The sequence below is a fragment of the Dermacentor variabilis genome, chromosome 3 (genome assembly GCF_050947875.1).
Source record: "Dermacentor variabilis isolate Ectoservices chromosome 3, ASM5094787v1, whole genome shotgun sequence".
Taxonomy (NCBI): domain Eukaryota; kingdom Metazoa; phylum Arthropoda; class Arachnida; order Ixodida; family Ixodidae; genus Dermacentor; species Dermacentor variabilis.
This window is the reverse complement of record NC_134570.1, coordinates 153,719,264-153,732,586: the sequence shown is the minus strand read 5'-3', so window position 1 is coordinate 153,732,586 and position 13,323 is coordinate 153,719,264. Positions and strand designations below refer to the sequence as shown.

Genomic DNA, 13,323 nt, shown 5'->3' with positions numbered 1-13,323 from the left:
CGTGGTTGCTGTCAATGCGATCACGGTTGGTGACTATGCAGTTCTAAAGGCACGCAGCCAACGCGTATCATGTTCGGCAGTAGATGCAAGAATAAAGGCTCTAAAGGCACAAACAGGGACGAAGCGTCCTGACATTCTTGTACGGTTCCTGTATGATTATGATAATGCAGACATTGCTGCTTCGTTTTGGTTGGACACTAGTGCTGCTGTCGCTCTTTTGCATCGCACATCATGCTCGCTGCACTCCTGGGATTGTTCAAATTAAGCGGTGTGTGACGAAATACATGTGAATTAATGAGGGCTCAATGCCACTAAATAATGCATACGAGAGGGAGGACGTGACCGAATTATCAGATTTTCTGAATTGACGAGGGTCAAATTCATGGTCTTACTTTCTTTCTCAGATGGAGAGGATCAGAGAACTGCTGCGGCTATGGCTGCTGGCAGATCTGCATGCGAGAGCACTGGTTCAAGGCTGCAAAGTAATCAAAATGGCGCGGGTGGTGGCTTCGATTAATACCGCTTTGGGCCTGCGGTTATGGCAAAAAGTCCTAAAAATCTAACGGTGAAGGTTTTCAGTGTCCAAAATTTCATACATCCTTATAGATTGGCTTTATGGGCTACATGCCATTTGAATTATTGGTTGTTAACTGTATCTCCGAAAGGGATCACCCGGGAATACTGCCCTAGCACATATGGAAGGCATGAAAGCATGTGTGAAGATTGAACTGATTAGCCACTGAAAAGCACACAGATCGTATCGGATGCGAGTCTTCGTGCACTTAATTCGGAGCTTTGTTTAAGCGGGAGCACATAAGACTTATCATCTTATGCCATTGGGTTTCTGGTTTTGTCGTATTGTGCCTTCACTGCTGGCTGCCACCTCGTACGAGGACGACTCTACAGATGCTGCCATGCTTGTGCCTAAGTCCGCAGATGTGCTGCGTAGCACCAAAAATATTGTGAAACTCGTCTGTACAGGTGACACTTCCATGGGAGACCTCCCTGCAGACGTCGCTGCGCTTGAAAGACAGCTCTTTCTGCACAGCTGAAAGAAAGATAGGAAATTGACGGATTTTCTGTAAATTACGTAAATGACAAAATAACATTTCAGCACCCTGGCGGGCATGGATCGTGTTGTACGGTGTGCTACATCTCTCCAATCCAAGCTCCTCGCAGCTGTTTTGTGTGAATGGGAATATTAGACATAATTATTGTTGGTCGGATTATACAACTCCTGGATTATGCATTCTTATGGGGTCCTGAGAAAGTTGTACAATCGGAGTTCTACTGTACCATGTACTAGCTAGCCCAACAACAAGCTCCCCCAGTATGCACTTAGGTGTTTAAATAAGCTGGTAGTGTATATTTGACCATTTGGCAGCTGTGCATGTGCATGGTACATACATATTATTGTTATATTGTGTATCATGAAAACTCCTTTAGCTGCTTATCTGAAATAAGTGGAAAGGTAAGTGCAATACGGGTCAGGAAAAAAGAAATTGTAGTTTAGGACACTTCAGTGAAGGTCGTCGAGATAAGGCAACTTTCGGACAAATTTATTGTTTTTCTTGCAGCTTTTGAAGCCATTGCTGAAAGGCTTTGTTGCTGTGTTCGTGAGCTCCCTTTTGGTGCTTTTTCAGAGACCCTGCTGCAGCAGACGCTCGTGGTGTCGCAGAGCTTGGACAAGCTCAAAGCTGGCTTTGGGAAGTTTGAAGGAAACAAGGAAGGTTTGTGATTGCTCCACTTTTGAATGGATGACTGTAGCTCAGACTAATTGCATGTCGTTCTGTCAGTGTGGGATCTGGCTGGCAGTAAAACCAGGTTATAAATACAACAACAGACTATTTGTGGAAGCCGAAAGCAATTGTTCAGGCAAGTTCAAAAGTTAAACGACAGTGTAACAATGTCGTGAAAGTTAGCACTCTTCGTTATGTAAAACTTTCATTACATTGAATACCCTAATTTGGGCCTAACAGTTTGGAAGAGAAACGTTTGGAGAAATTCGTAAATAACCATACGTAATTCAACCATTCAACCACCAGTGCCTACAGTAGTTTTTTTGCCAACTTAATCAGCTTTCCGTAGAATAATACTAGACTCCTTCAAGAAAGACACGGTTAAACTGAATTCTACTGCAGCAGTGACTCAGTCGTTGTTGGGTTCTGCTTCTGAACAAGGTCACAGGCTTAATTTTTTTGCCACATTCCCTAGGGGTGAAATTCGAAAATGCTCATTTACTGAGCTTTGGATGTACATTGAAGAACCCCAGGCAGTCCAAATTAATTCGGAGTGCCTCCCGCTACGGCATCCCTCACAGCCCTCATTTTGCTCTCGGGTGTTGAACATCTGCTATCAGTAATCAATCAGAACTGAATTCTCATACGAGTTGAAAAGTTTGGAGACATTTATTTAGTTCCCATAGATTCAGTGCATTTGTGTTAAGCTGGCTTCCTGATGAGATAAACACATCCCCAAATTACATTTGTGAGCATATCTTGGAGAAAGCTTTACCTCGGGAGCTTCTATCTGAATACATGGGAGGAATAAATCATTTTTTTCTCGGCATTCACTGTGCCAGTATTAATGAAGTTTGTTGCATATAAAAGCAAAAGTTAAAACCTACTGTAGGGAGTCTATTTTTTGTTTATGCCATCAATTCTTTTGACAGATATTCTTAGAAATTACGAAAGTAAAACTAAAAAAGTCAAGTTTACAACTCTGTAACTCGGCAATAAAAAGTGATACTTTTATTATAGTCATCAAAGTCTATTGAGACACTGAAGTCTACAAAATTTATGTATTGTACACTGATCTAAATTGTACCACTAATTTGAAAACAGGAATCTCACAGAACCCTTGTAATCATTGTAACAATTTTATGTAAGCTGTTGAATCTCATATCAAATTTGTACATTTTAGATTCTCTAACTGATGCGGTTTACAGAACTGTCATATCAATTTTTGGTGAAGAGTAAAGAATTTGTAGACTTTGTGCTTCAGATTTTTTTTCTTTAATCTATCGGTTTTCGGATGTCTTTGTTAAAAAATTGGACACTTCAAATGGAAGTTTTGCTTTCCTTAGTTGGTAGTGCTTGACTCTCTCAAAGGCAACAAATTTCATTCAAATCGGCTCAGCACTTCTGTAATGAGTGTGTTTATGTATTTCATGCATATTTAAATAGGTGTTACAGCTTCTTTTAAGAGAACCCACATTTTGTACACCGACTACAATGCCAGTCGAGAACCAACACTTGAGCTGCTCTTTTTCATACTTGCATATGGTGTGTCTACTGAAGGGTGTGTGAAATACCTTGCTAGAATGTTCTCGTTTCCAAGATCTGGGCATGAGTCATCGCTTGCTAATCCGTGGCATTGCTCGCAACATCTGCTGGAAGTGTTTCCGACCTGGCCCTGTTCTCACCCATTGCAGACGCAGACGAGCTGATCTGCTCGGTGTGTCCTCTGGCCCACGTGGTGTCACAGCTGATGGCAGCCGGCAAGGGCGTGTCGCAAGTGTCGCCCAACATCGAGCTCGGAGATGGTGAGAAGCCTAGACTCTTTCAAGTCTTTCCTTAGCTACCTCACCCACTTTAGATGGAGGATCTAACAAGGTAGAACTGGAAAGAGTAACACACATGAAAAGAAGGAGAGCAAATAGTAGGGAGGGAACAAGTGAGGTGACGAGAGAGCACACCAGGTGGTGACTGCCGCATCCGCAGCGCATTAGTGTGCGTGACATCACCGGCATCACCCAACCAGCGTTCATTGAAGATCAAGCCAGCTGCACTCACCAGACACGAAAAAGGCTTGCGCATACCTGCCTCAAATTCACATTTTTAAAACGCAGTGGGAATGCCACACAAGTGCATTATCACATTATCATAATCGAGGAGGTAGGATAGAGAAAACAGCATCGCAATGAAGCGCCACACCTTCATCGTGCTGTCAAAAAGAGTGACATGAGAAGTGCAACAGGAAGCTGGAAATCAATCGCTGACTTTGACTATCATCTTTGGTGGTTTACGCCACAATTTTTTTCGCTATAATAGCAACAGCTGTTTCCAGTCCTTGCAGCTCTTGACATCTCCACATGCCCATCCATGGGCCAAGCCACAAAACAAACAACTTTACACAAGCTCCGTGGTTACCTTGGGCAACATTGGTGCCATTCTAACAGTACAGAAAAATTGTAAAAGAAACCATCAGAGGTGACTGCCTAAGTTAGTGAAAACTTTCTTGTGGAAACTGTTGCTACATCTCCATGCCATCATGAAACCTTATGAATCATGAAATCATATGAAATCATGAAACCTTGTGGGCACATCAGCAGACACCTGAAGTAGCCACCTCACTGCCAACCCACAATGCTGTATGTTGTGGTTCAGTATGTCACAGTATGTCACAGTTCAGTATGGCACAGTATGTCTTGTTCATAATCGTTCGATAGTGTATAATCATTGCACCCCAGTGGAAACTTCATAGCTACCCTACTATCCTGAGTGTCCTTGCTGCAACTTCATTGCAGCAACTGTCCATCAAGCGGCCGTGCTCGTCGCGCAGGTGTTTTTGAGACTGGGATGCTATTACTTTAATATACAGTAGACTTCTGTTAATTCCACTCCAGTGAATTCGACTCAGCACATTTACCAACTATACAGGCTTCAAGTACATGCTTGAAATGACTGAAAACTTTGTTAAATTGAAACCGTGTCACGAAATTACTTAGTTAAATTTCAAAAAACAAATACAGTTAGACCTTGATACAGTCGAACCCGGTTATATCAAACTCACACAAAAAAACGCCCATCAGTTCGATGTAGGGCACAATTCGTATAAGCCTGCTAAAGAATTGGACATCATAAAAGCACATACCATTTATAAAAGCATTTCATAAATGAAACTAGCTTAGTTTCGCATGAAATAGTCCTGTATCTTCTGCTTGGGCAACTTTGCTGCCTACGACAGCATGTACTTCTCCACATTGTTTAAAAGAGTCTGAGCAGCTGAGTCCGCAATCTTCCAGATTCATGCAGAAGCTCCAGACTAGTGCGAGTGCACCAATTGCCTCGGAGGATATGGGTGAAAGATCATCGTTGCTTTCCTCATTGTGCCCACTTTCACTTGTGCTCGGTACAATGTCGGCAATGTAGTCTGCTTTTTGGGCTCTCCTGTGGTTGCAACACCATCATCTGCACTCACAAACTCGGCGACCGTTAATCCATCAACTGCTTCCAGAAATTCTGACAACTCGCTCCAAACTTCGGCAACACTGGCAATGGCTTCATTGCACTTATCAGAATTTTCAGTCATCACTGGGCACACAGAAGCCGGCACATCTGAAGCAGTTTCAGATGAACCATTTGTACATGGCCGTCTCGACGTCTTATGGCACCACGAGCCTCGCGTACGCATAGTGCTCGTGGCGCCATGTGTACGTGTCAGGCACCACGAGCACCGGGCTGTTTGTCCGCTTTAGCCCTAATCTCCCTCTTGTTCTTCAAGATCATGCTGAGAGTGCTCCTCGGAATCTTGTATGCTGCGGCAACATTCGAGTTCTCACTATGTTCGACTCTGTTTTATCATTTCGAGCTTCAAGGCAAAAGGCAAATTCTGCCGCTTCGCACTAGCCATCACAGCAACACTGCGGGAGAAGGCCCACAAGACGCAAACACAATGAACGAGAAATGCTGCAAGACTGCTCACACTTGCACATGCCTGCATGACGAGGGCACAAGAGCCTCTGAATGGCTGTCTGAGCAAGGGCTGCGGGCGGGCCAGGATAATTTATTGCAGGGGGGTGTCGATGGCTCGCCCGACGTGGCACTTATTGCAGGGGGGTGTCAATGGCTCGCCCGATGTGGCACGGTCGTGGTAGGGAGAACGGATGGATGTAGCTGCTCCACCGGCTTTCCCCGCTGCTGCAAGGGAAAGCCAACTTCTTGGGGCACTTTTGCACCGCTTGACATTCAATATATCGGGAGTTGCTGCTATTTTTGTTCAATGTAAGTACAATTTTTGCTATATATACTCATTGTAGCTATAATGTGTTCAGAAATTGTCCAATATACAGGATTATTCTATGTAAACGGGTTCAACTTAGTGGGGTTTGACTAGCAAAGTTCACCATAAGAAAACTCTGAATATAACAAAGTATTTTACTTTCATAACTTCTTGTCCAAAGAACACTATGTATTTATGACTGCAATGTAACGATGTGTGTTTCTACAAGATTTTAATATAATGGCGCCCAAGCAGCCCAAGAGGTGCACTTTCGTTTTTGCTTCTTTGGCAAGCTTACTGTCGCACTTCCCCAATTTGGCCTGGGTCAGCAGCTTCTTCAGGCTTAGTATTTTCGCAGGAAGTTTTGACATGCCCACTTAGCGAGAATCATTGCAGCACGCGACGCCAATGCACATCAGAATAGTGGGCCCCCAACTGCCTCAGATGCACGCTTGAGCCCTGTGATTGGGCTTAATTTACAAAACGTAGACTCTCATTTACTTCTTCGGTGCGATGTTTTATGACTGAGTCATGAGCTTGTGTCCCTGCCCACGATCACCATATGATTATTAGGCACACCGTATTGGAGGACTACGGATTAATTTTGACCACCTTACCTTGCACCTAAATATAAGCATACAAGAGTGTTCTTGCAATTCATTCCCATCTTAATTGTTCCAGCTGCGATGTTGAGTCAAATCAACAATGTCGAATCAAGGGGTCATATCAGCGACGTCGAGCTTAGCAGTGCAGCGCCATAACCGCTGGGCTAGTACATCAGGTGGTTACACAGAAGATACTTTAAATGTATGATGTTTGTTGTCCTCCTGATGCTGGCAATTGTAAAACTAACACTAGGAAAAAATGCACATAGTAATTGGAGAGCACCATGCTATGCGAGCTTGCAGTCAGAGCATGCACAAATGCATGAAAACGGAAGTCATTCTAGCCAGAACGTAGCAGACGACAAAAGTGAGTCCTCCGTCCGACTTCACCGAAGCGCCGTTCGCAGCACCGTCATTGGTCACGCACGAGTCTAGTAGCTGTAGATGGCAACGTGCGGTGACCTATGAAGGGATTTATTGATACCGGAAAGGTAAACCGAGTTAGTGGCTGAATTTTCCTGTGACATTGGCAGGCAAGTACTGCTGGGAAGCTGCCGTTGTGGGCATGTACTGCTCTCAGTCTCGCGTGCCTCGCCCCGTTTATTTTTCACAGGGCATCTGTTGGCTGGAAGACATATGATATGATTCAGTCTGGCCACATACTGAAAGTTAGTGCTGAACGATCATGTTTTCCGGGAACGTAATAACCAGTAAAAAAGATGTACAACTGCATTGGGTCATTTTTTGTGTGTTTTTGATTCCGAACATTGGTGCTGGAAAGTCGTGTGAAACAGGATCTTATCAACAAGGTTCTGCTGTACTCGACAAGAGCGACTTAAAACATCACATTCTGGACAAACATGCGCATTTTGGCTTACCAGCTTGGCTTGGCTGACCCACAGTTGGCAAGCCTACATGCTTATGACCATGCCTATTTCAAAGTTGCAGACTGTAGTGGCAGTCAAAAACACGTTTGTAACAAAGCATTGTTTAGATACCATGTAAAGGCATGGTAGGCTGCCAACAGGCGATCAAAATTAATGGAATACCTTTTCCTGGCTCGTCAAAGGCATCTCACTTGAGCTTGTTTCACGTAGTCCTGGTTGGGGTTTTGTTTTTGCTGGTGTCATTTGGAATGCTTCTAACAAATCTAGAAGATTGCAAAGTTTTTTTTTGTTTTTTTTTTGTGCCTTATGTGACTTTGTCATAATGATGTTCGACTGTGTTTAAAGGATACATCAAATTGTAGGATGTAACAAAGTAAATCAAAAGGTTTTCTTGATTATATTAATGTGGAAAAAATACACTTATAACAAAAGTATTGTCGTGTCAGTTGCAGCTTCATTATAATGAGACTTGACTGCACTGTTTTAAATGCACGTTCTCATGACAACAAGAGCACTGCAGCTAGTGTATAAAATTAAAATTTCTCTCCAGCAAGGAATTGTTTGCTACCAACGAAACTCTGGAGGAGCTTTGGAAAAGTAGTCTGCCGGACTTGCGTCTATGTAAGGTCGCATGTTCACTTGCAGCATTTCAATTAAGGCTGTCATGTCTTGCAATTGTGGCATCTTTCAGAGCTCGCCTCAGCTTGTCGTCTCCTGGGAACGGAGTCCCTGGCACTTCTCAAGTCTCTAAGGACTGAAGGTGCGTGCCCCTTCTTTCATCGTCCCAGTAGATGTGATGGGATACCTCGTACGTGTTAATGAAGTTATGTGCATAATTTTCTTGTTTTTTGAGAGCTTTGACTTAAATGTACATTCTACTGTTCATATGTTCCTGTCATGCCAAAAAGTTCTAAAGTGGAGAACTTAATCGTCATTAGCTGCTTCTGGCAAAGCTGCTTTCAGTCTAAGCCCATTTTTCTAATTCTCTTTACTTTACAGGCAGGGAAATGGTATCCCACTTTAATGGTACTAATGGTAGTGCGTGCGTGCACACACATGCACATGTAAGTGTTAATGTTACTACGATGACAGGCATTGTTAAAATCAATACGTAATCAGCAAATAAACATGTAATGTTAAGTGGGCACGGAGTGCTCTCAGCCAATTGCATCATGAGGACATTGTGTACTTGCTTGCACTTATACCAGTACCTGACGCTTAAAGCCTGATCTAATGCAACGTGTCATGCTCATGTCATATGTTGGACACAGATGTTGATTGCATGATCTGTTAGTGCGGAAACCATGTGGCAGATGGCGTTTGGCAGGCATGGCAAAACACTGTTGAAGAAACGTATGGTCGTAACCTGTGACACTTATCTGCACGAGAACCTTTATTTTTGTCCCTTCTTTCAGAGTGTTTGGTTCATGCCTAAGAAAATCTATCTGTGTAGCGATAAACAGTGACACAAACAGTGGAGCATGAACCGATTTGTCTCCACACAGCAGGAACAACTTTCACTCATACTTTGGGGTGATTAACCCACAAGTTCTGGTTGAACATGGACTTCCAAGGTGTCACCACAAAAACAGAGGTTTCCACTTTGTGTCATGATGATTTGGCAGCACTAGGATGTGTACATAAAAAAATGGAGCTTTATACACAAAAAAATGGTTTGGTATGCTTTGCCACCGTATTGTTATAACTTTGTTTTTGCATTGAAACAGTGAACCCCTGTTATACCGTATTTACTTGCATAAAGGCGCACTTTCTTGTCAAAAACATTGATGCAAACTCAGGGGTGCGATCATTGCGCGGGTTAAATTTCTAGCGAAAAGAAAAAAAAATTTTCATACCGCGTTTGCTACGGGACGACAACAGGGCAACAAGCAGGCGGCTGCCGCTGTAACAGTGTGGGACGCCAAAACAAAAATGGCGGCCAATGGAGCAAGCCGAACGCGCTGAATGCGTTTCTTTTTTCTTCTCATTACTTAGTACATTACGTGCATTGAAACACTTTCTTCTGTATCAATGATGAATAATATCGTAAATATTAGCAAGCTTGTGACATTAACGTAGCCATGTCCACTTTGAGGGGACAGAAACAGAGCACACCCGCCGTAGTTGCTCAGTGGCTATGGTGTTGGGCTGCTGAGCACGAGGTCGCGGGATCGAATCCCGGCCACAGCGGCCGCGTTTCGATGGGGGCGAAATGCGAAAACACCCGTGTGCTTAGATTTAGGTGCACGTTAAAGAACCCCAGGTGGTCAAAATTTCCGGAGTCCTCCGCTACGGCGTGCCTCATAATCAGAAAGTGGTTTTGGCACGTAAAACCCCAAATATTATTATTATTAGAAACAGAGCACGCTTAGCTGCCAGTGATATAGAAACACATGGCGGGCATGCTGCGGAAACTGCGGCATTTGTTTTCACTACTATCCTAATACGGCACGTTTCTGCTAAGGGTGGGTGAATATCTTAGCTGTGTTACAAGTGTCGGCATATGAATAGGGTACACTGCTAATTTATGAGTGTAAACGGGGGCATTATCGTTGCCGCTCGTAATTTGTTGCTTGCCCGCGAGTGCAGGTGAGAAAAATCGAAAGGCGCCTTTTTTGTTGTTGTTGTTGTTGACCAAAACCATTATGAAGCCTACAAATAATAAAGACAAGGTAAGTTTCGTTGTAGCTTTCTTTTTTTTCATGGACTTGCGGAAAGTGATGAAAGGAATGAAATAGAGCATCTGCTTAAGAATGTTTGGTGCTTGGAGACTGCTTGGTATATCTTCAAGAGTCGTTTGCGTAGCATTGGACAGCATTCGACTGATGGTAAATGCGATCCTCATTAGCTAGACTTGGCACACGACATATCGCTGCGACAAGTTCGGGGTGTGGTCATTACACGGGAAAGAAAAAGATTGAATTTTGACGACAAAATTCAGGGGTGTGATCACTACGTGAGTGCGATCATTATACGAGTAAATACGGTAATAAAATTTCTTTATTTAATATATCACTTTATTCAAAGTTTTGCATTGCATAATTTTTAGGCTTGTACAAATATATCTTTTTTGGTTCAAAGCGAAGTCAGAGCAAATAAATGGTAATTATTGTCAAATAATTTCAAAGCGAACAGTTCGAATAGTTGCGGGATTTGCATGAAACCTTGACACAAGTTCCAGGGGTTGACAGATATCAAAGAAATGTTTCTTATTCACCAGGAACTAAACAGTTTCATCTCTGGAATCAGTTTATTTTCACAGTGCTATTCTTTGAAAATATCTAGGCACAAATGCAAGTGGAAAATTTTTTTACAATGCGAGCAGCACAAAAGATTCATTTACACACTTTCACTCAGGTCTGCGAGTCTACTTAAAAGTTTTGGCCATTTAAGGCAATGGAAACGTCCTGCACTCACTCGTTGCGCATCATTAAGACAGCTGCAGGTAAGGCTGCGTTTCGCAAATTCAGTTTGGTGCTTTCTGTCTGCACGACCGCTTGAACCCAGTCTTTCCTCTAACAGCCGAGATGAGCACGGTGGGCACACTTGTCACTTCTGCAGCCCTCAGTCTAGCTTGTGCATGTCCCATGATTGTTTGCCGTCTATCATCACTCTTGCCTTGGCTATGTTAGGCCTAACCAGTACTGATTTGCTGGGCTTCTGTGACCAAAGGTCAGTTTAGTGCCGAGCCAACACAAATTTATTCACTGAACCCGCACGGCTTTCAGGAGGCCAAGAAACCATTTCACCAGCGAAAGCAAGGGTATGGGGGACAACCTAAACTGGCTTTCTTCATGGCCGCCACTTTTAATTACATGGTGCACAAAGGATTACCTATGTCCGAGAAATTGAGCGAGGCACTTCATGGTGCCAGAACCTCTGGTCGCCGTTATGCATTGGTTATACGGCACTGCGAGAGGGACATTCGAATAATTGAGCAGCTGCAGGAATCGGTCAGCGACTGTAAACAAGTTCTTCATTTTGGCTTCTCTTGGCTATGAGCCATTTTATGACTCTGCGACTTGCTCACCGAAATTGGAGACTCTCGATTATCCATGTATTTAAGTTTATATTCATTCGTTTCGAACACAGTGAAAATTTCAGATACTGAAATTTGAGCTGAAGGTCATTTTGAATAGCATAATATTAAGTCAAATATAAATATCAAACATTTGCACGAACCTAATAATTTAATTTCATTAATTTCATCATGTTTCCTTTGATTGAAAAGCGAATTGGCTTCAACCTCTGCCCTTTCCCTTTTGTCCTCCTCGCAGGCAGCGATGGAGCTCGTGGCGAGGAGGTGCGTGCACGGACGGACGCCGTGCATGCGTCTCTCGAGGCGGTGGCTCGAGCAAGTGGCGCCCTGTCCACTTCCCTGGGCGAGGCGGACACCCAGAAGCTGGGAGACCTTCTGGAAGATGAGCTGGCACAGATGGACCGTGCCATCGACGAGGCCGCCGAGCGCATCCAGGTGAGCGCTTTGTTGGCTCATGGCAGCCTGGAGTTACGAGCAGTGATGTCGGAGAGCGCAACTCAGAACGCGTATCTGTTTAACCCTTGGACGGTCAAAGACGTAAATATATGGCGGCGTGTATCAAGAACAATATACGGTTGACACCATATATTTGCTATGCCATCTGTATGTTTGAAAAATGTGTGAATTTTTCAGCTCTGTGTGGCCCAGCAAGTGCTGCTGCCCCGTATAGATACAAGGAATTTTATTTATTTTTTTCCTTGTGCCATAGTCTTTTGGTTTTCATTCCATGGCTTGCTTACGCAGGTGCATCGTCAACTGCTGTGCATGTGTGGGTGTTCGGAGGCTAATTTTGCTTTCATATCGCGGTCTGCTTCCGTTTGTTGTGCTGGCAAAAACTAATGTCTACCTATCTTCTAATCCCTCAAATGGTCACTGCTGATGCTTGCTCATATATTGCTCACAGTGGTGCGATTACATCATTTATACAAATGATACCACCCTGTACAAACAGTGCTACGTTATGCATGCCTATTTTCTTTCTTGAGACTCACAAAAACTGATTGTGCCTCTTGGGCGACGGGCCGCAAGATTACTGCAAATTTCTCACTCGTTTGGTTTTTCTGACGGGCACACAACCATAGAGTATTCTTGTGTATGCTCACATACGCCGTTTGATTACGTCATGGATGTGGGTGCTGGTTGATTTTTTTGTCAGTTCATAGACATCCTAAAAAAATTTCAGTAAATTTTTTTTGAAATAGGTCACTGCGATGATTTTAAATCTACGATAAAAAAAGATCGACCCTGGGAACATTTGACAAAAAGCATGTGCGTGCTTGTGGCTGACAATGTCATTCATGACTTTTGCGGCTGATTGTTCTCAGAGGGTGCAAGTTTCCACAGAAAAACATCAGAGAGTGAAGCTGTATAAAGCAGTTCTCACACCCTTCAAAAGGCCTAGAGATCAGCTTTGCCACTACTAGAAATCTGCTGAAGGCATTGCAAGCTTGTCGCTGTATCCAATGCAACTATTTTACTATCCCTTTTCAAACACTACATCCGACGACACAAGCAATTACACAAATGGGACCAAGAAATGAAATTTCGTATGCCTCACAAGTTCAGAAAAAGCCACACGAGCATGGTACACCGGATTCGCCTTGGTGTCGCATTCACCAACCGTTATAGACATATGATAGGTGCCAGAAACACTTGAACATATATTTTGCTTGTGTCCCGCGTACACGCAAGAACGACAGTAGCTTGTCTCTTCCATTGCAACGATCCATAAGAGACCGCTACCAGACGAGTTTCTTTTAGGTCCTTGGCCTAATGCAAACAGCGCTGC

At 43.5% G+C, this 13,323-nt stretch overlaps 1 protein-coding gene across 1 annotated transcript in view; it reads left to right on the top strand.

Moving 5' to 3' along the window:
• Hip1 (Huntingtin interacting protein 1) overlaps positions 1-13,323 on the top strand; it is a 122,205-nt gene that overhangs the window by 72,124 nt on the left and 36,758 nt on the right. Inside the window, exons 20-23 of the mRNA XM_075686550.1 lie at positions 1,644-1,730; positions 3,434-3,544; positions 8,187-8,255; positions 11,773-11,969. Of these exons, the coding sequence (XP_075542665.1) occupies positions 1,644-1,730; positions 3,434-3,544; positions 8,187-8,255; positions 11,773-11,969 (464 nt within the window). The remainder of the gene's footprint in view (positions 1-1,643; positions 1,731-3,433; positions 3,545-8,186; positions 8,256-11,772; positions 11,970-13,323) is intronic.